We start from the raw sequence: 22,542 nt of genomic DNA, 5'->3' as shown, positions 1-22,542 counted from the left end.
ACTATCAGTTATGGAAACACTTGCATTTTGGGCAGTAAAATTGACTTATAATGGTGATATGTTAACCCTGTGCAGTAATGCAATTTCAGTCAGATTAAAGTTAGCTTTTGGCAGTTCCGTACTGGGGCATAGTATATGTAACAGACATGGTTGATTATGTGGGCAGAAAAAACTGATTATCTGTTGTAATTACAGAGTATGATCAATAATGACAGTGATACACACAATCAGTTTGGTCATTGTATGTAAAGTTATTGGCCAAAAATGAGATTTACACAAACATATTCTTGGTTGCATAGTTTGCCCAGTAAATTTTTATACATTAGTTATGGAACTACGCCCTATCAGTTGTTACTGGGACCCTTCATATACAGTGTGTATTTTGAGACAAGCTTCTCAAGTCACAGGAATTGTAAAATTATCTTTATACAGTGAAACAACAGCTTTGTGTTTTCATACATTGAACTTTGTCATTCTAGTTCTTAATAATATTTGCAGGCTATTCACACTTCTTGAGATTTTATCATATATTTGGTGATAGTTAATATATTTATTCACTTCAATATCACACTGATCCAAACAGTTAGGGAGTCAAGCCAGCTTGATGCAGCCTGACAATAGTATCGTGTAGTATATTTAGGGGGAGTTGCTCTTTTCTACATTAAAACAATTGAAGTGGTTCATTATAAAATTGTTGCACAGTCATGAAACATTAGAAAACAATGAAAATGTCAATAGTAATAATAATTAGTTAAGGTGTTAATTTAAAATTATTGCTCATGGACAAGGGAAAGGAAGCTCGATTGGACAGATTGGATGAAAACTTTTGTACATGCATTGGTGCTCCAGTATAATATATTAGAATCTTAGAAACTGACATGATAGTACTTGAGCAGTCATAATGTGAGGTAGAATATTTCGTTTAAGTGTTCCAAAGTGTAATTTTTTTCATCTGTGAATTTGTTTTCGAGCCATGAAATGTATTTGAAAATCGGGAATAGATTGTCTGTGAACACCAACAGCCAGTTAGTTGTTTCCGCTTTGAAACAGCTTCATGTAATAGTTTGCAGACAGCACAAACCTCCATTTCACAAAAAAAAAAAAAAAAAAAAAAAAAAAAAAAAAAAAAAAAAAAAAAAAAAAAAATTTGAAGTCTTGAGAGTAGTAGTATAGAATGTTACAACATTTTGATTTGTTTTGTGGTGGTGACATTGGTGATTATCTCCATTTTATTGACCTTCTTGCTCACCATACAATTGGTTGGTGGCCTACTAAGAGTCGAGGAATTGACTCAATTAGTTCCAGCATTCTACCTGGTCCTGTATCTTATTGAATATATTTTGATTTTACCTGCAAGACTTACTGTAATTAAGCCTACACTTCCCATGGCTGTTGCAGAACTGAAGGTGGTTCTTGAGGGATTGCATAATGTCCCTCATAAGTTCATCAGTAGTGTCATTGGAGCCACGCAGTTGTGAAACAATGTAAGCTATTCACATCCCCTAATTGTTTTGACCTTTGTATTTTTATTGCCTTGATAATAATTTAGGCATTGATAAACTAAACTGGACATTGCAGAAGTCTGGTGAAGTAGTTACCATTATAGTTCCTTCCCTGCTTCAGTATTGGTAGTTGTATAGAATACAATTGTAAAGCTGAAGCAACATAATCATTTGTGATGAAAGTTCTGTAATCTCTTGTGCATCACAGGTCTAATTTTGAGTGTACAGAGAAATACCATAGTGAGCTACCTTTAGGTACTCACTTAGGAAAGGTTACTGTGTAGTTCTGTTAGAATTATTGTAAGTTGTTGGTACCAAATCTATGGTTTGGGTGCAGAAAGTCAGCCCTGTTCTGAATAACAGTATAGACAGGGAATTAGGAGTGACCAATAGTTGCATTTTGAATTATTGAAACATGGTGATGGTGACGGTGGTGATGATGATGATGATGGACAGAGGCACCATTTATTATTGTTTTAGTGGTAGTGGCTGGATATGCTAAACCAAGTTGTATTATTGGAAAGTGTAAAGTTGGCTTTGATCACTGGGCTATCTTACAAAGTTTCAAGAATAATTTGAAAGCAATTTTAACAACCTTGCCTAAATTTGTAGCAAAATTGGATATGTTTCAAAATAATTTTTACATTTGAATGCTTTTTAAAGCAATTGTGGAACATTATGTAGACCAGTTCCATGAGAAACAGTGATCTGATATGGGTTGTCACTGAATTCGCTGCTTATGTTTTTTCATATTTCTTTTTCCGGTGTTCCACTCTGACTAGGTTCTCATTTTCCTTGAAATACATGAAGTGAATGTTATGGTGGTTCCTTTAACAAGGCCACAACTGATTTTCTTTTTCATTCTTGTCTAATCAGAGAATGTCCTCCTTGTGCATGAGATGTAAATCTCAACTCTTCCGTGATTTAACTCTTATCTGTGCTTTTGAATCTAAATGTGTGTAAATGGTCAGAAATGCCCATGTCACAGGTCATCTCTCAAGAGTCAGTTCCCTACCTTTAAGTTTGTATCATTTCGCTGTAATTGAAATGTATTATTAATATATTGCCTGCTTCTCCAATTCATTTTGTGTGTTAAGCTCTTTTCTTTGAGTAACCTAATACACATAGTTTTGTTTAGTTTGTGGCAATTTCAAGAAAAGCTTTTAAAACTGTAAGCTCTTTAGAGCAGCTCATGTCACTTGTTTGTTACATATGCTATGCAGTAAACTAATTAAAGAGTTTATATAGGTATATTACCTATAACTACATAAATGAATTTCGGTTCAACAGTTATGAGTTTTGTAGAATTTCTGTATATAGTAAGGTTTCTGAATTTATCCCCTTCTGTCACCCCAGGGTCCCCAAGATGAGTATGCGACTCTTATCCAAGAGGCGATTCTTCGGTGGATCAAGACTGATTCCAGGAAACAGTGGATGTAAAAGCCTTGTTTAAATGCTTCCAGTTTCACTAAAATGTGTAATCACATTTTGGCATACAGTGAAAGCGGTACAAATTATTTGCATGTATGGATTGTATGTGTCTGTGGATGTTTGTGGAATAGTCTTTTCAGCTGTGAACATTTGTAGGATTTGTACCTAAAATTTCTCATGTACTGTCTTTAAAGACTTAGGTACTTTTATAACAGTTCATGAATTATTAAAGTTAAATGTTGTGCTGAGTTTGCCATTTTTGTTTACTTGAGACTTAGTATTGGTTCCATAACCTGGCTGCAGTATATTTAATTCAAGAAAAATGAATTGAGATATAGTTAGGTGTATCTTATAGAAGACATTCTTACGTAAGATCCATTTTAAAAGTTCACACATTTTTTAGCAAAATCTAGAAGGCTTGTGGCATATGAAACTAAATTAGTTTGGGCATAATTGAGAACTTGGTTTTGTTAGCTTCTGCTGTGTACTTGTTTTGATGCATTGGTCTGATTGACATTTTACACACGAGTTGCATATTTTACACCTCCTGTTAAATCCCTCTTGAGAGAGGATGTATGCCATGATTTCTTCTTGTGTTCTTATAGGAGCATTGATGAAGCCAATGTGTGTGGTACTTCTGGAAAGGGGTATCAAGTTATGAAAAATGGAACTGTAATTGGCTCACAATTATATGTCTACCCCAGTAGTCCCACTGAATGTGGCAAGTAAATAGTTTCTCCATGTGTCAAAAAGTGAGGTGACAGTAGCATTCAGTGCTGCCATTCATACTGTTCTCCTGATAGTTAGCCCCTTTTTTTCTACTGGCATGACACCAAAGAATGAAAAATCACCTGGGGGCTGTTATTCAAGTATTATTTTTGTAAAACATATTTGAAAACTAAATTTCTCCAGTACAGCTCTTGGTTATTGTTGTATTAATCAAAGGAAGAAAATTATTGATTACAAGTTGACATAATGTGGTGGTTATAATACCCTCCAGAAGTTGAATTTATGTAGCAAAAAATCAGCGTGCAATACATGCCAGTTTTTTTTGTCAAAGGGAAGTAGTAGCAAAAGCAGGGTTAAAGTTAAGATGTCTGCAGTTACGTCCTAAAAGGAACAGTTTTAGGAGTGAACAAACACCTTCGGGACTGAAGTATCTAAATCATATAGGCAATGTCTCAACTGTTAAATCTCTACTGCGATCCCCCCCCCCCCCCCCCCCCCTGCCAGTAAGGTACCTGTAACAAAGTTCATATTGCTTCAGAAGATTTTTGCTGCATTTCATGTAGTGTTACAATTTTCAGTTAAATCTTTCCATCTCTATTAATCCACATTGTTACTGTAACATCTTATTGATATATTCTTGGATTCCCTTATGGTTTAGGGTTTGTAGATTCAAGCCACTGTCACATTAGGGTGTGTTAAAAGTATTCTTTTACAGTCATAGTATTCATAATTTTAGTTACTCACCGGAAACTTGTAGAGTTAGTTGGAAAGAGCAAGAAACACAGAAAAAATTAGTATATTGGCTGTATTTAATTTAGTGTAGATTTTCAGTTTATTTTTGAGAGAATCCTTTTCATTGTGGAAATTGCTGTAGACCTTTCTGAAAGCACAAAAGTTAAGGTAGTCCCCCTTTCAGATTTTGAATGTGTGTTTGCCCCCCCTCCCAGGAGCAGGCCCTTACTGCAGTTCCTTTTATTATGCACAAGAAGTGGCTCAAGGTTGATACAGGACTCTTATATTCTTAAATTGATGACCTCACAGTGATTAAACATAGAAGTGGTCCCTTACGACAGCGTTTCAGTAATAATTCTAATCAATTGCATTTCCAATTTTACATTCTAATACCCACATTCTTTTGCAGTTTTGTTTTTAAAACAGAGAGTTGGTTTCGAGAGTGTTATAACTTCTAAGTTTACCAGACCTGCCTAAATCTGCTTATTAGGCAAGTATTTGATTAATTTGAATGTAAATTCATAATTTCTCTCAGAAGTTCCATTTTTCGAAAAAGACCTTTCACAAGCTCTATCTTTACAGAATTAAGAGTATGGTACTGTAAATGGTGCAGCACTTGGAATTATAGTGTAGGTAAGTAATGTTGGGACTTGATAGGACTGAATATAAATGTTAATGGTTTTTTTTCCCTTACTGTTACTAATTGTTCCCCGTCCAGGCTTTGGGGCACTAATCACCTCCAGTATGTTTAGCAAGCTGGCTCAACAACCCTGGGAAAGAAGAGGAACCAGCCTTTTAATGTAGTTTTAATGACGTTGGATTGGAGTAAAATATTAATGGAACTCCGATGTTTTTCTTCCTTTTTCCCTTCAACGTGATGGCTGGTTGCGGGGATTACCAACACTTTGTGTGCTGCTGTTTCCTAGGATGACGCTGGGAGCAACAAAACAACAGTGAAGGAAAATGGCACATCAAGCAGTCATCGATCATCAGGGTAAGGTCTAGTAATATATGTTACAGAAAATTTAGTGTTACATTAACTCTTTACTGGTGTAACATGTCACAAAAGTAAGTGATGACTATTGTTCTGTTTGTTATAGAATACTGTTCAGTACATTCCAGTGAATTAATAATTTTTGTTGGTGAGTATGGATGTGATGCAGTTTTAAGCGCGAGGTATCTCAAAAGAAGTTTCTTTCTTTAATTTGGTTTCTGATCAGCTTTCACAGACCTCTTTTAGTGTGTTAGAACTCTTCACGTCACCCTTTGTTTAGTTGTGTTGGAGAACACATTCATTCAGGCCACTAAATAATATGTTTACATTATGCAGGAAAAGCAAACATCGGAGTCGCAGTAGGTCCCGTGATAAAGGACGTCATCGGAGCCGGTCTAGAGATCGCCACCGTGATCATCACCGGGACCATGAGAAGAGACGCAGCAGGGACCGAGATCGCCATGACAAAGAAAGGAGGAGGAGCAAGGACAGAGATCACCATAGGAGAAGGGACAGGTCTCGTGACCGCGAACGTGAACGTGAAAGGGAAAAGGAAAAGGAGAAGGAAAGGGAGAGAGAACGAGAACGAGAGAGGGAAAAGGAGAGGGAAAGGGAACGAGAAAGGCGGAAAAGATCTTTGTCACCTATTGTGCTTCCTCGTGCAAGAGACAAGTACCCTTTCAGAAAAGGAGTCTCACCACTGGGATTGTAAGTAAAGTTTTTTCTCTATATACTGTAATATGTTGCAAAATAAATGTTGCTTTCATTGATTTGATATTGCTTTTGAACGTGTGTAGTAATGTTCACTAAGGTGGCATACATCCATTGGGATTAGAATAATGAAGTGAGAGAGGGAGGGGACAAGTAGAGTAAACAATGCCTATTTAACTGACACACGTGATTATACACAAATATCAATTAAATACTACTCAGCATAATCTTAAGCTGATGTTACTCACTTTAAGGGCATCTGTAATCTTATTTAATAGTCTTGATCTCCACTTGTCAAGAAGTAAAGAAAAGTGCTTAATTTGATTACACAGCTGTATTTTTGTGCAGCTAATGAAGAGCCCTGACAGCTGGTATAACTTTGGTCAGCTTTCAGCTGAACTGAAAAGATTGCTGGTGCTACTGAAGTTACATGTTTAAAAACAGTAGTCATCTATAGAGCTGTGCCAACACTGAGGCACTGTCAAAGAGATAAATTATATAAAGTCACCTTACAAGTTTGGTTGCAGTAAAAGTGCACAGCAGCTGTAACAAGCCCACATTATTAGGGCTGCTCTTTTGCCGTATGAAGCATGCAATTCAGCACATGTAATTAGAAGGCTATGCACAAACGTAACTTCCAAAGAGTTGTACAACTTAGGATCTACAGACAATAGGTTGAAAAGACTGCAGTCTCAACTATGTGTTAGTTACCTACAGTGTGCTCTGAAGTGGGGATGTTAACTTTGAAATTAATAATCTGTGTAGTTCAGTGATGAAAATACTTAGTGTGAATGTACAGTTAAGGGTTGTATAAGAAGTCATTTATACCCCTCAACCAGTTTCTTTATTCCCATTGAATATTTGACATTCATTCAGTAATGTCAATTAATTGGTTTGCATGTGCAAGCACCTAGTTACAGTAATAAGTAATGCATTCAATTTTTAATTTTCATGTTTCTTGTCCAGGGTCCTTTATCAGAATTTTCAGTCATATCCTTTGTTTTCCAACAAATGCTTCGATCATTTTGTTTTCGCAATGTTAATTTTGATATTAAACTTTCTATTTGGTTGTCATAGTAATGGGTGAAAACAGTTTCTACAATTTATATGAATTTGGAATTATTTATGAATACATTTTGCTTTTGAATATAAAAATCTTGCTTAGTGTACTACTTATTTTGAGAGATCAAGGCTCAATTTTGTGTTATGGTGATGTTACCTTTTATTAACACTTTGCTTTCTTTTGATACAATGTTTTGTTGATTGCCACAATTTTTGGCTATGCGCATTGATATTGCTTCTTGATGTTTTGTATTGTTTTATGTTTTTGGCTTTTTGTATTGGTATTAGCATTTTAAATTGAGCTTTGTAGTCAGGCGTTGTATTACACACTGTGCTTTGTTACTTCACATTACTTTTGGCCATGTATATTGGTGTCACTTTTTGGCATTTTATATTGCTTTTAGTTTTTTCTTGTGTCTGCTTGTATAGGTTCTGTGTTTTTATGTTGAACTATAAAAGTCAACTGATGGTTTTGATACATACTAAAGTTAGATCATGCTAGTTTAATGCTTTTGGCATCTTTGAAACCAGCCATTTTATGTTTCTCTGGTTGTGTCATTTTGTATATTTTGCTATTACCATGATTTTGTGGCTGTTATTTTAGTTTGTCCCCACTCAGAACCCCCAATCACTGGTGGTTGTCCCATTAGCTTCAGCATTTATTATTAAGAATTTCTACAATTCTAAATTTGATGCTAAGATTTTGGCATCTTGACAGTGGGTAATGTCATTGGTTGTCATTTTGAAATCATGTTTGTGTTGACCGAGCGAGGTGGCGCAGTGGTTAGCACACTGGACTCGCTTTCAGGAGGACGACGGTTCAATCCCACGTCCGGCCATCCTAATTTAGGTTTTCCGTGATTTCCCTAAATCACTTCAGGCAAATGCCGTGATGGTTCCTTTGAAAGGGCACGGCCGACTTCCTTCCCTAATCCGATGAGACCGATGACTTCACTGTTTGGTCTCCTCCCCCATATCAACCCCCCCCCCCCCCCCCCTCATATTTGTGATGTATTTTGGTCCTTGTTGTGATGTCATTGGTCGAAGTCAATGGTTAGTATCAAAGGCCCTTGTATATCCACAATAAATATGAAGTTTCACAGATAAAACAATCACCTTGACAAAGAAAGGGCTAAACATATATCTCACAGCAGTATAAATTTTATCATGGTCAAATATCTTTTAGAACTTGTATGAACATTCTCATGGCTCATTGACTGTATTAAATGTTTTTTTAAAATTCTTGTTGAAAGTATTTCACCTGCCATCATTCTTTCTGTTCTCTCACACACATCAGCGAATTTGGACAACCTTAAACAGATAATGCAGTTGAACCCTTAATTTTCCACATTCTATTTAGATAATTATGATGTACAGGGTGTCTACATCCCGGGACAACCGGGAGATCTGGGAAAAACCCGGGAATTTTTTCATCCAGGAGAAAACTAGGAAAAACCCTGGAATCTTTTTGACTTCCGGGAATTTTTCATTGTTTTAGTTTTCATTTAAATTTTTGTGATTTTGACTGGTAAGAACCAATACTCTATAAAAAAAAAATTTACTGTATCCCGCCTCTGCAGAAAAGTTGTGCAGCAACAAACCATGAACGAGAAAAGAAAAACGCAAATAAAACTTAAGTCGCAAAGAAAATGCGCCATATACAACAAAACACAGTGCTCATACAAGTGTCTGCCAACAGCAAAGTGTGTCAAAGGCTTTAGGAAGACTGTGCAGTGCTTCTTAACAACAAATTGCCTCCAGTGAGCGTGACGTGACTGTTTTTTACATTAGATTAGTTTTAATGCAAGATCTTTTAATGTTTCGCACGTACAAACATGCGGGCTTCCTGCGTCATCGTAGCTGCGCAAGCGCAGTGATGCCTGTTATCTGGCGCTCTCTGGCAACTCCTGAAACGTACCTTTCTAATAGGTCACGGAATAATATTGCGAGTATTGCTTTGAAAAGCATTACTTTCAAAGTAAATTTCCTTTTATGTAGGATAAACTATGTGAGAGAGTGTACGACGAATTCTTAAATCACAGAGCGTTTGACTTTGATTTAAAAATCAGCTCTTTGGGGACGACCATATGAAGAATTTCGAGCCCAGAAGATTAGACATTTATGTCGTTATTATAAAATTTTACTGACACATTTATGTGATGCATGACGCGCAAAAAAGATCAACAATATTTGTGGAAGCTTAGCTTCTCTTGCAGCTTATTAATCTTAGAGACCAATATTATATGTGATAGCTTTGCTTTTCTTGTAGCAACAATTGTACATTAATTTAAGCCATTAATTTTTGTTATTTGTGTGTTCGCGCTACTTAAGAGTGATCTTGCTATTGGCTGACTGCATCATGTGTCAAATGCTGTCATCAGCTGGTGAGATCAGGTGACATGAGCTGTGACTGGCTTACAAAAGCGCGTTGCAATCTCGATTTTAATGCTTCGGAAAGTAACATGCGGTGTTTGGTGGAATTCGAATTTATACCTTCGTAACACGAAAATATGCAGTGTGTATGTTGCTGCACATCAAAGATCTTTCCAAAATGTGTTTTTGCCCCTGAGTTTCATTTTCTAAAGTGCCGGGAAATTCTACGCCCGTGTATAAAACCATAAACCGTAAAAGGAGTGGTAAGTGCCGAGAAGAAGTATACTTTCACTTAACACGGAAAAAGTGTTTTTTCATCTGGGAGAAAGTGTATTTTCAACCAGGAAATCTGGGAAAAATCCGGGAATTATTTTTCCTTGTCCATGTAGACACCCTGGATGTAGTTTCCTCTTTGAGATTAATAGAAATGAAAAGTACAATATTTGATAAGGTATTATTTCCTCATGTTACTGTCTGCTATGTTTATAGTTATTGTTGCTAAACCTGCTTATAGATATCTCACACAATACAAACTGATTTTGGTATAGAATATAACTGACATTTTCATTTTATATAATGTGTATTTCCAGTGGACTAATAACGAGATTTTTACGTAACTTATATGATTGTCTACACAATTCATGGTGGTACAAACCGACATTGGTAATCAGATTTCAGCCCCTGTTGCTCTGGGGAGGGGTATAAGGGGGGGGGGGGGGATGGCAGACTGCTGTGGCCGAGTGGTTCTAGGCACTTCAGTCCGGAACCGTGCTGCTGCTATGGTCGCAGGTTCGAATCCTGCCTTGGGCATGGATGTGTGTGATGTCCTTAGGTTAGTTAGGTTTAAGTAGTTCTAATTCTAGGGGACTGATGACCTCAGATGTTAAGTCCCATAGTGCTCAGAGCCGTTTGAACCATTTCTAATTAATTAATAACTAAAATGTTACTTGAATTTTCAGTAAATAGATGTATTTTTTCTTAACAGGGGTGCCACTGATGATCTTGCTCCTGAAGAACGTGATGCACGGACTGTCTTTTGCATGCAGTTATCACAGAGAATCAGAGCAAGAGACCTGGAAGAATTTTTCTCATCTGTTGGAAAAGTAAGAATGTATAATAATAATCACACACACATCACTTTGAAACAATCCGTTGTGTTTATAAATTATTGTCCTGAGCATTGAAGACACACAAAATTGTTTTCGAAAGGTGAGGACTAAGGAAAATTCTTAGCAATGTTTAAATTGAAAAAAAGGGGATATTTGAGATACGCACAGATAAAAATGCAAGAATTATGCAACAGAAAATGCTGTATTTTATCTACATAACATGCAAACTTAATTACGAAGAATGAACAATAGCAGTCGAATGATGGAAAGTGATTGGTTTCGTACTAGATATTATCTATGAGTAAAATAGTAGAGACAGGAAGCTTCTAGGTCTGAAGATGGCAGTATAAAAGGAGACCATGATAGTTAATCAGATGTGGAGTAAGTTATAGTTAACAAATACTGGGGGGGAGGGGGGGGGGGCGGCTAACAGGAACCAAAGAAATTCAAAGCCATTAAAAATTATGAAGTGAATGACAGGCAGGTTGTGTTCCAAAGATTTCATGTGTTATTAGAAATGTCACTCACTGTTTGAGGTTACTTGTTTTGCTAGTGACACTTTGTTTTGCAAAATCTTTATTTCGTAATATTAATGAAGTTTGAATGGCAGTGAAATGTGAGCCATCTGTTTTGAAATGTTGACTCGCGTTCCTCCAATGTGAACATTGGAAAAGGGGTTGCGTAAGATTTTCAGTTCTTGGGCCATAGGCATTGTTCCACCTCAAGACTCTTAAGACAGGAGGAGAGAGGCAATGGCGGCTTGAAAATTTTAGTCAGTGCACGATTCATGTTCAAAGAACATTTTGGAAGAAATGCTCCCAATCTAAAACATGATTTTTAGATCTTGGAGACAATCCAAATACTGGCTCTACTGCTAACGAATGGAAAAATTAGATTCTTTTGAGAAAATTTTGTGTAATTTCAGTATATTCATAATTTTGAGTGTTTGTACCATTCTCGTGGCCATTGAAGAAACAAATTATTGGCTGTTTTATGCTTTGTGGCAAATGATGTTTAATTTTTTGTTTTTTATGATACACAGTACAGAGTTAGTTTGGCATATTCTAGTGGAAATTTTGTATTTACAATGATAGTTCCCACTAAATCTGTGAAATGGGGGCTGTTAACGTTCATTAAGGTGAAGTGAAGGTTTTATTTGTTAATTTAGACATTCCTTCTTTGTGTTGCGGGGGTTATGGGGGTCACAAAGTAAAAACCAGTAAAATACTATACTATGTTAACTGCAAAGCTTATTAAAATAGAACTCCTGTTTGTGAACCATAGATTACAAACAATAGTGTGGCTTTGAGCTGAGAACAGCTGTGAAATGGATGAGAAAAATTGAGTTTCGGACATTCCACGCAGGAGAAAAGAGCCTGATTGTATCACAGGTTAGTTACAGCTTTCACCTCTCCAGCCAAAGATGTGAAAAGTGTGAATGCACATGAAAATGTATGTATAAATCATAACTGAATTTAGCTATAAAAAAGTGTGTGTGTGTGTGTGTGTGTGTGTGTGTGTGTGTGTGTGTGTGTGTGTGTGTACGCATATTTGTAGACCCAAGCATACATTTACAGTGGTGTTTGGGGGGAAATAATATGCTAAAGAAAATGAAGTTCTGTGATTTGTCTGTGTGAGAGAGTTTGTTGTATCTCATGCACATTATATTGAACTAACATTTGTATATTTTTGACTTGTTAAATGAAGTAGTTAAAACACTAAATGGTGAAAAATGTTATTTTTTGTTCATAATCTGTAGAACTTACAGTTACTTTCCTCATTTCTAGGTTAGAGACGTCAGGCTTATCACTTGCAACAAAACTCGCCGTTTTAAAGGCATAGCTTATGTTGAATTCAGGGATCCTGAATCTGTCCCTTTGGTATGTATTATTTAAACGTTGTCTTGGATTTATGTACATCGGCTGAAATGTTCAGACTGTGGAATTTGTGTAGTAATGCAACTTTGATAAACTGTGTTTCTCTCTAGGCACTTGGTTTGTCAGGACAAAAGCTGCTTGGTATTCCCATTATAGTTCAGCACACTCAGGCTGAGAAAAACAGGGCAGGCAATACAATGCCAAATATGGTTGTGCCTAAAGGAAACAGTGGCCCAATGAGACTTTATGTGGGGTCTCTGCACTTTAATATTACAGAAGATATGCTGCGCGGTATTTTTGAACCTTTTGGAAAGATTGACAATATCCAGTTGATCATAGACCCAGAGACAGGAAGGTCGAAAGGCTATGGGTTCCTGACGGTATGTATAGTTCACTGCATACATTTTCAAACTAAACGTTAAGATTGTTTGCAGTTTAATGAGCTGTGTAAATGTGTACAAATTGACTGAATTAATAGTAGTTTCCATTATGTAAAGAGGTGTTTGCTTCAATTTAAAGTCTATTGCTGCTGAGTAATGTGTATTTTAAGATGGTGGTAGGATATTAAATAAATAAAGACTTACATATTGTATTGCCTATTTGTTGAGACATCATGGAAAAAAACATTCAGATTCTATACGCAGTATTCATAAAATAATAAACACTCTAATTATAGAATTGGTAAAATTTTTTTCTCATTGCATGGTATCAGTTTTATCATTATTGTTAGCTTTCCAGACAAAAAATTAGTTACCCCAGTGTGCACACATAGATGAATTGTTAAGCGATAGTCACTTGCTCAACTATGCACGCACAGCCTCTGTGAGCATGTCAGTAGTGTTCGTGAGACATACATGTTTCAAGCAGACATTGTCTGTAAACATGGATAAATGCAAGGACATGTCAGAGTGTGTAATCATGTTTGGCTGTGTCGTTGGCCATATGGTGTGTGAAGTTGCTGAATTCATTTGTGTTTCATAGTGGACTTACAGCATGTCTACAAACAGTATTGTAATAAACGTGGTGACCAAACATTGTCATAATTCTTGTTGAAAGTTGGTCCTGACAGAGAGACTGAACACGTTTCACAGTTTGTGAATAAAAAATACTTTCACACCATATTGAAATTATTGCAGGCAGTGAATGAAGGTCCATTCCAACCGGTTTTCGGGAGAACGTGATGGGAAAATGTGCAGTGAACATTTGGAGATGGTCACTATGCAATGGCTATTGCAAACCCTTATTTTTCAAGACTACAGCAGCAAAGTTCAGTGGGCTGGAAGAATATGTAACTACTTTTCTGAACACTCCCACACCCTACTATATCTAGATCGACTTGCAATAGAAATCTGCAGGACATGTTGGAACAGTGAGCAAAATGCCAACATCAACATCCTTGCCATTTGGTGGAATAGTATGAGCAAAACCTCAGCAATTGGATTATCCTGTATGGAATGAACCTGCACAACATTGTAGGTCCACTTCATAATTGGATCTAGGCGATCACAAAGTTCAGGGGTGAAATTACATGATTAGTAAATGACGCTTGTAATGACTATTTTTGGTCCAGTGAGCTAATGGTATTAATAAGTTAGCTAAACATTGTGATCAGCATGACGCATTCACTGTCACAAATTTGCTCTTTATTTGAACTTCATAACAGCCTGTTGAAAAGTCTTTAATCCAAAATTTGATTATTGTTTTAAATAATTAGAACCATATTCAGGTTGCCATCATAGCAGCTGTTATCCTTGTACCAGCATTACGAATACTGCTACAAGGCTTTAATATTTCTAAGAATAAATGTATCTAGCAAAAGGGCAGAGATGATTTTAGAACAAGAGCTAGTATACTGACTGTCAATTGACCAAAAACCCACCTAATCACTCATTTTTGACCTAATAATTTTGACTTGACTGATGTATCATTGCTTCCAAATTTGTAAGTTTGTTCCCTTTTAGGAAGAATTTCGTTGATTTATCTGGTGCTATATAGTCTGTTTTCACACCAACTTGTTAATTCTTTTTACATAAGTGAAATAATTGAATTGTGGTGTCCGCATCAAACTATGTCTCTCTAAAACCAGCTGTTTCAGACAATTAAATGGGTGGGGGAATTCAAAGGTGTTCAGTCTCAAATATGATCATACCTAAGTAAAGCACTGTGGTGTTAAAGACAACCTTAGAGGTGATGACAGCTTTGTCTTAATGTTGCTGAGGTAAAAGCAGGTGTGCTGTGAAGAACCGTAACTTTATAAACACACCTTCTCGTCCTGCTCTTGGGCTTTCTGCCAGGGTGGTCTAGGTTGCTTTATTTGGTTCTGCCCATTTATGTAATTGACAAGGACCTTAAAATTTAGCTGCTATTTTTGACAAATTTAGCAACTATTGTTGCCTAACGTGGCATCCTTTTCTGGTGCAACAACTGTTTGATGTTGTAGTGTGTTCTTTTTTATTAAAAGAAATGTAATATTTGTAACTGTTTGCCACACTATGTGCTTGAAAACTAAATTCATTGTAGAAGAAAAATAATTAAAAAAGCAGTTATGGAGATAGAAAATAAATAGTTTTTATTTACTGTGATACGAGCTTCTTGAGTGGAATATTTGTTTTTGCAAATAATTCTATATTTTTTTTGTGAAACAGTGTTTGCCTGTTTTCTTCCTTCTGCTCCATTGAAGCTTTCAGAAAATGATTGTCTCTGTTGGAAAAGAGCAGCATTTTGTCACCAATGAACGGAGCGATCCACGGATATCTTTCTTTCCCTATCCAGTTGACAATTACAAAATCTGCAGAACATTGATTTTGAATCTTTAGTGTATAAGCATGGGTTAGCTTATTGCAGAACCATTTTGTGAGCTGTGCGACCCATACAGTGCTACGTGTAGAACTGACAAGATGAGAGTGGAAATATAAATGACAACAGCTCCCCAGACACTCATCATGCTTGCCACAATGCGGGCAGTACAGTGCAACAGATGTCAGTGAAAATAAGCATATGAGAACTTCAAACACCCATTAGGTGAGGAGTGGTGTAGGGAGAAAGCCTAACTCCCTCTTTCAGGTCAGCCAGCATACACTAGTTTTCTGTGTTCACGTGAAAGTAGAATTGTCTCATGGATCGCTCGTCACTTCGGGTGTCTGGAGAGTCTTAATTGAATCCCTTGATGCAACATGGTTAATCTCTTCAGTCCAATTGCTTGATGAGGTTGGCCACATTGTTAATGAGATAGTTCAGGAACAACCTCCACCAGTGTCTTACACAGTCGCAGTTCGAAATCCCCACACTTCAAACTGCCACGTTCTAGTGTGAGCAATTTCCCATTATACTAGCTTTAGGTAGTAGACAGACACGTGCATTTCTTCATTCTAAGAAGTTAAATCACATGACAGTCCTCTGTTGCAACACACAATGTTTCTTACAGAGACCATTCAGCCATGCACTGTTTGCCATGGGATAAGAGTGTAACATAGGAGCACATGGATATGCCATTGTGCTCAAGCATAGGTGCCCTTTTTATTTTGCAAATGCCTACTTACATACATTATCTTTCCAAATTGGTCACAGAAGGAACACACAATTGTAGAAATCTGTGAGCTATTATAGAAGCAGTTTCTGCCATAACATTTTCATCTATATGACAAAGGTGGTGTTATATTAAATAAATTGAAACTACTCATTGTTGTTTTATCCTCCAAAGGTATTATGTCTTGAGTATACAGTACTTTGATTTGAAATAATGTTGTGAAAGAAGATGGCTATAACCACTTAGCATATTCTTGTGCGGTTTGATATTTTGTCTGGCTCTTTTAACTTTTATGGATATGCCCGACATCTGTTTCTGTAGCATGTTAGAGAAACCAGACAAAAAATGCTCTGAAATTGGGTTTTTTCTCCAGAAAGCCCCCCCCCCCCCCTTTCTCTCTCTCTCTCTCTCTCTCTCTCTCTCTCTCTCTCTCTCTTATGCAAATTACTTTGATTATTTCAGTTTCACAATGCTGAAGATGCCAAGAAAGCACTAGAGCAGCTGAATGGATTTGAATTGGCTGGCCGTCCTATGAAGGTGGGAAATGTAACTGAGAGATCAGATTCTGCTCAGGGTACGTCGATATTGGACAGTGATGAATTAGACAGGACAGGAATTGATCTTGGTGCGACTGGCAGATTGCAGCTGATGTGCAAGTTAGCAGAAGGTACAAATTCGCTAAAGTTGTATCATGTTGATACTGTTGCCAAAAAGTTTGTTGTTAGTTTGTTATTAAATACTGTTTTTGAATTGATATTTTATTATTGTTTGAATATGTTTGTGCTGAACTGTTATCGTGTCCCCATTGTACCATAAACATGGGTTTTTGCAGTTTAAGAGTAGACTGCTAATACTCATTATGAACACACAATGTGGAATAATTGCCGATTTGTTTTTGTAGTAGTAGTATATTAAATACTGTATGTGTACATTAAACAGTGGAATTAATGTATTTTCTATGCAGGTACAGGAATGCAGATTCCTCAGGCTGCAGCAACAGCATTAAACTTAAATTCTGCTGGAGCTCTCCCAATGCAGCAAACGACACCCCCAATTGCCACACAGTGCTTTATGTTGGCAAACATGTTTGACCCGTCTACGTAAGTATTAACAAGTATTCACTTGTAACATGAACCTTGTGTTAATTCCTGCCTCCTCCCTCCCTCCCTCCCTCCCTCCCTCCTTCCCTCGTTAAAGGTGTGTTTACATCTCTGCACACTATGTGGATGATGATGATGATGATGATGATGATGCACAAAGAGCTAAGGAGGCACATGCATCAGAGCAGTCATGCATGCCTGTGATTTGTGTGCATGGGCCAGTTTGTAGTCTCTCAGATAGGGAGGCACATGCAACAGTCATGTGCTTGTCTGCAGTTTTCTCCTTTTGATGCTTTGTTTTATTATGCCTTACTGCTAAGATTCAGTATATGTTTTCTGTCCATCCTTAGTTGCTTCAAAATTCATGAAGGTGTATTCAGTCTTTGCAGCTAAATGAAAGGCAGTTTGTATTGTGGGCCATTCACACTTTGCTTCTTCTATTTGTGAAGCATCTTGAGTGCTCTGTAATATATGTTAGCTTTATGTTTACATAAATGTGTCATATTGTAGCTACAAATGTGTTACTACATTATGTTTCCTCTTATTATCTTGTTTTATCAGTTTAGAAACAATTTTTGCAGGATAGATTTTATGAGGTTAAACAGTAATTTGGTGTTTGTTACGATTTCAGATGTGGGCATAGTCCATATCAGTTCAGGCAGGCTTGGAAAAATCTTACCTTCATAGTCTCGGATGTTATTGAATTTAGCATATGTTAAAATGAAGGCCTATGTAAGGAACACATATTTTTTGGTTTCCTCCAGAAAAATTTTTCCTCTTAGATACAGCCCTCCAAAGACGACATTGCGCATGCCATTTTGAAAAAAGATGCAAATTTTGGAAAAAAATTTAAAATGCTGTATCTCAGTAACAGTTCTAGATATTTTGTTAGGGCATTTTTTATTTTAAAATCTAGTTGCTTTATGATTACAAACAAATCCTCTGTTGGGACTTGTCAGTTATTTTACTATAGCATTCTGAACTTCATCTAATTTATTGTTTTTTTTTTTTTTTTAATTCCAGAAATGCCAATCCATAAAATTTTGATTTGTTTTTAAATTTTCTTTTATTTATTTCCCTCTCTGTTGATTAGTACCGTATGGTTCTACGTTCCCTGAAGAGGAGAGCTTTCACTTTTAGGTTGAACATGTTGTATAAACAATTGAAATTTTTGCCATGCATAAAACCTGTTTTATTCCCACATTATCACATAACAGGCTCATTAAAAATCAAAACCTAGCCTTATTTAACATTATTTTAATTTTGAAAGATGAGTAAGAGACTCATTTTTCAAGCATTTTAAATCTTTTCAAAATGTATATGAAAGGTCCAAAGACTTAAAGGTTTCAATTTATACAACTTCTGTGCACTCTGTTTTGTACTGAAATTAGCCAGTCAATGAACTAAAAATGTGTTCCGCTGCTTCAGTATCTTCCTTGGATATAGAGTAATGCCTTCCTGTTGAACCAATAGGAACTGGAGCACTTGCAATCTTCAAAACACTATAAACAGGAAGTGAGTACTGATGGCGTTGTTGCTGTCCTTCAGCAGGAAACATATATCCAGCATCTGGCCCATGTGATAGCATAAAGTTCACTACAATTTTGTTTAACTCTTAACTGGGGTCTATAATCTGTAACAATCCACCTGTGGCGGTCATACACATGTGCCACTAATATCCCCCCTTCTCAGGTTGTGAATGTGAATATTATCCTGCTGTTTCTGAGGTGTTGGCCGAACAAACGAGATTTCTTCTTTCTTACTCTTTAAAGTGCGTGCAATATGAGTTCGACATCACTTTGAGACCAAAAATGTCTTCTGAATTCTTTTCACAGAAGTAGTTTGTTTGGACCATTCTTCTTTTTTTCTGCTCACTGAATTCTTCGATTTTGTCTTTGGACAAAAGAATGAGGGCTGTGGATGTCTTAAGATTTAACGACTCTCGTAAAATCCTCGGCATTTTGAATCGCAGTTGTATTTGGGCTAGAAAGATTGTTTTGTAGCATAGTGCTTCAGCCTCCTACACTATCACAAGGCCCCTTCCCGTGACCAGTAGCACTGTATACCCAATCAGCTGGCAGAAGTGACTTACTCATTTCAAACAGCTGGTAATGATTTTTAAAATGACTAGGAGCACCATCACAAATAATTATCTTCTCTGCCCCTGTTTGCAGTTGAAGAATTTTGCATGTTGATAGCAAAGCATCGCTTATAACTGCAACACTTGTGGTATTGTTGTGAAAATATGTCACTCATGTAAAAACTGAAACCTGGTCATTACTCCAATGATACCATTGTACTTCTTGTGGGAGAGTTACAGTCTTCTCAGCAAAATGACAGTGAAGCACTAAACATATTCTTCAGCCTGTACACATCCTTTCACTTCTGCAGTGTGTTGTTGAAAATTTCTTCAGATGCTGGTGTGTTCACTGACCATTTACCAAGCTCATCAATGAAACTGTCAAAGACAACAGTTTTCTTAATTAGTTTACTTTCCTCCCATGTCACATGCGTAATTTCTGCAGAGTTATCTGCTACGTCTTCCAGGCCAAGTGTCTGTAAAGACAGTCCTCCCTTTCCAGTCCAGTCACCATATTCTTGAAATAAACAAATTTCTCGCTTTAAATCACAGAGACTTTGCATGCTCAACCAAGGTGTCATATGTCACGTGCTCCAGTAAGTTCTTCAAAGTTTCCACACAAAGTTCAAAATTTGTACAGTACACACATAAACGGACATCTCTAGGTTGGTGTGGAACTACCCACTTACGTCGTAGCGCATAAAGTTTTGATCTTGTGAAGTTGTATAGTTGTTCGTATAAATTGCAAACGTTTTTTTTAATACTGCGTATCATGTACCTCTTCACTTAAACAACTTTCTGACCTTCAACTGTTACAGTTATAGTGTCTTTTTTGGTGGCACTCTGGCGAGAACAGTCCCATCTATCTGCCAGATATAATGATTGCACTGTTTGAACTTGAGCTGCTTCTACAGGATGACCATAATACTTCCAAAGACTCCTTTTACAGATCTCACATTTCTTGATTTGTCTACCATGTACTTTGATACTGATGGAACATGGTTCAAAATTTTTTAATGTCTCTGGTCACTGTAGGATGCACAGTATTCAATGGCTGAATTGATATTGTGAAAAATTCCTGACAAGAAGTGCAAGAGTGCTTTGGTTCATTTTCTTCTGAAGATGGAATTTCTACTTTGAAGAGTGGTCAGTTTTGCTGTAGTGTACTCATCCATAGCTTTAGTAATTTATCTGCACTTTGATGCATAGAGCTTATAACTCGACTTCACTGACCACAGTTTCTTAACAGGACTAACACCTACCTCTGTAGTTGAATGACTCAGGGTATTAAATTCCTCTTCTATTGATGCAAAATCTGCATCATCTACACCATGGGAGGCTTCATTTTGTTCACCTTGTTGTTATTCTGTCAAAACATTTGTAACACAAAAAGTCGTTACTGGAAAGATCTTCACTTTGAAACAGCTTCAAATGAGAACACTTATTCCCAACCTGAACAAATTTGTGTTTTTTTTGTTTGTCTTATATATCACTCTTTTATGGATATGCAAATAGTCAGCACACTTAACTCTCCTGTGGCCCCAGTCAGATGACATTTCAAACAGTCCTTTTCACAAAACACACTGCAACTGTATCGACTGGCAAATTCCGCATGAAATGCAGAACTCACTAGACGGTCTCAAATTTCTTAGAAGCCTCTTCAGTAAACAAAGTAGCACTGAACACTACAATACAGCAACCTGCAATGAACAACCACGACAAAGAAACTGACAAGAACCTTCAACAAAGTATAAGAAATATCTGCATCAATGAAAGTGAAAAGAAATAACTGTAACAAGGAAAGTGATGAGAAATAACTGCAACCAAGACAATAGAAATAAACATTGTAACAAAGAAATTAGTAAGAAACAACTTCAGTGAAGACATACATTATGCTTAAAAAATTCTAAAATCAAACCTGTCCAACTTAAAAGTGGAAGCTCTCCTTTTCAGGGAATGTACAACTATATGGTATTAATCAACAGAAAAAATAAAGATTTTATGGATTGGCATTTTGAAAAAAAATACATAAATTATAAAAAGTTCAGAATGCTATAGTAAAAGAACTTTGACAGGTAAGTCCAAATGGAGGATTTCTTTGTAATCGGAAGGTAATCATCTTTCAAATAAAACAAACCAACAAAATAGCTAGAACTGCTCCAGAGACACAGCATTTTAAATTTTTTTCTGAAATTCGCATCTTCAAAATGGTGTTCGCAGTGTCACCTTTGGAGACCTATATCTTGGAGCAGGTCTTTTTTTTTTGTGGAGAAAACAAAAAATATGTCTTCCTTACTTAGTCCTTCATTGTAACATATTTTAAATTCAATAACGTCAATCAGAGATTATGAAGGTGACACCCTAACATTATGGGAAAACTTTGATGAACAAAGAGCCCTTGCAATGAACAAGGTAGCAATTAATGAACAAGTCAATATAAGTAATAACTCACCAGCCTCTTAGCTACTAAAATAATAACAAACAGATGTAAAACAAACTCATTCTCTTGTGCGCCCCCCCCCCCCAGTCCACACACACACACACACACACACACACACACACACACACACACACACGACAGATGAGCAGATATCAAACCATACATACACATGACACAAAGATGAAGGATAAACCTACTGGCAACACTGCACACTATAAACAGACACAGTGAATAATTGAAGTGAGGTGTTAAAAAAAAAACTCACGAAATCTGTGTTGCGTGCGAGAGTTGTTTCTAACCCGACAAAACAAAAGGAAACTTAATACATTAGCATATTTCTAACTACTATATAACACATTCACCGGAAAATGTAGCATCTATTTTTGGCAAAATTCGCATCTATTTTTTTGTTTGTAAGTGATTAGATGTTCAAATGTAAAAGGTTGTCATGGTACACGAGTGAAGACAAACAAAGCCTTATTTCATTGAAATTGAGTGTTAAAAAGTGTTGATTGGGAACATTTAGACTGAAACGTTTGCTTTTGGAAAAACTTTAACATCTTTTTCTTCTGTAACAGCCTTTGTTTTCTTTGGCCATATTTAAGCTTTCAAAAGTGATTGTTCTGTTGAAAAGCAGCAGCATTTTCCCCCTGCCAAATTTCAAAATCTGCTGACTATTAATTTTGGTCTTTCGTGGGCATTCAGCATAGAAATAGGACCAAACATACGGCAACTCTATTTTAATGGTAGGGGAAAAATTTCAGCGTAGTTGAAAAACATTACATATTTAGTTTTTCGCTATAGCACAGAGTGCGGGCACTATAGGCTATAGTGGCAGATGGCAGAGTATAAACAAACTAGAATTGTTGATCACCA

The 22,542-nt window shown here is 36.6% G+C and overlaps 1 protein-coding gene across 7 annotated transcripts in view; it reads left to right on the top strand.

Moving 5' to 3' along the window:
• LOC124615760 (RNA-binding protein 39) overlaps window positions 1-22,542 on the top strand; it is a 75,523-nt gene that overhangs the window by 27,389 nt on the left and 25,592 nt on the right. For 4 of the 7 annotated variants that reach the window (XM_047143855.1, XM_047143853.1, XM_047143852.1 and 1 more), the window contains 8 exons: window positions 2,859-3,009; window positions 5,321-5,388; window positions 5,725-6,096; window positions 10,520-10,637; window positions 12,431-12,523; window positions 12,631-12,900; window positions 16,509-16,713; window positions 17,011-17,146. In XM_047143855.1, the coding sequence (XP_046999811.1) occupies window positions 2,956-3,009; window positions 5,321-5,388; window positions 5,725-6,096; window positions 10,520-10,637; window positions 12,431-12,523; window positions 12,631-12,900; window positions 16,509-16,713; window positions 17,011-17,146 (1,316 nt within the window). In that variant the 5' untranslated portion in view covers window positions 2,859-2,955. Of the gene's footprint in view, window positions 1-1,398; window positions 1,485-2,858; window positions 5,028-5,112; window positions 6,097-10,519; window positions 10,638-12,430; window positions 12,524-12,630; window positions 12,901-16,508; window positions 16,714-17,010; window positions 17,147-22,542 lie in introns of all 7 variants that reach the window. The other 3 variants (XM_047143854.1, XM_047143850.1, XM_047143856.1) reach the window with 3 other exon arrangements.

The sequence above is a fragment of the Schistocerca americana genome, chromosome 5, assembly GCF_021461395.2.
Source record: "Schistocerca americana isolate TAMUIC-IGC-003095 chromosome 5, iqSchAmer2.1, whole genome shotgun sequence".
NCBI lineage: Eukaryota > Metazoa > Arthropoda > Insecta > Orthoptera > Acrididae > Schistocerca > Schistocerca americana.
Note: the sequence above shows the minus strand (reverse complement) of the source record. Positions and strands in the feature narration are given on the sequence as shown.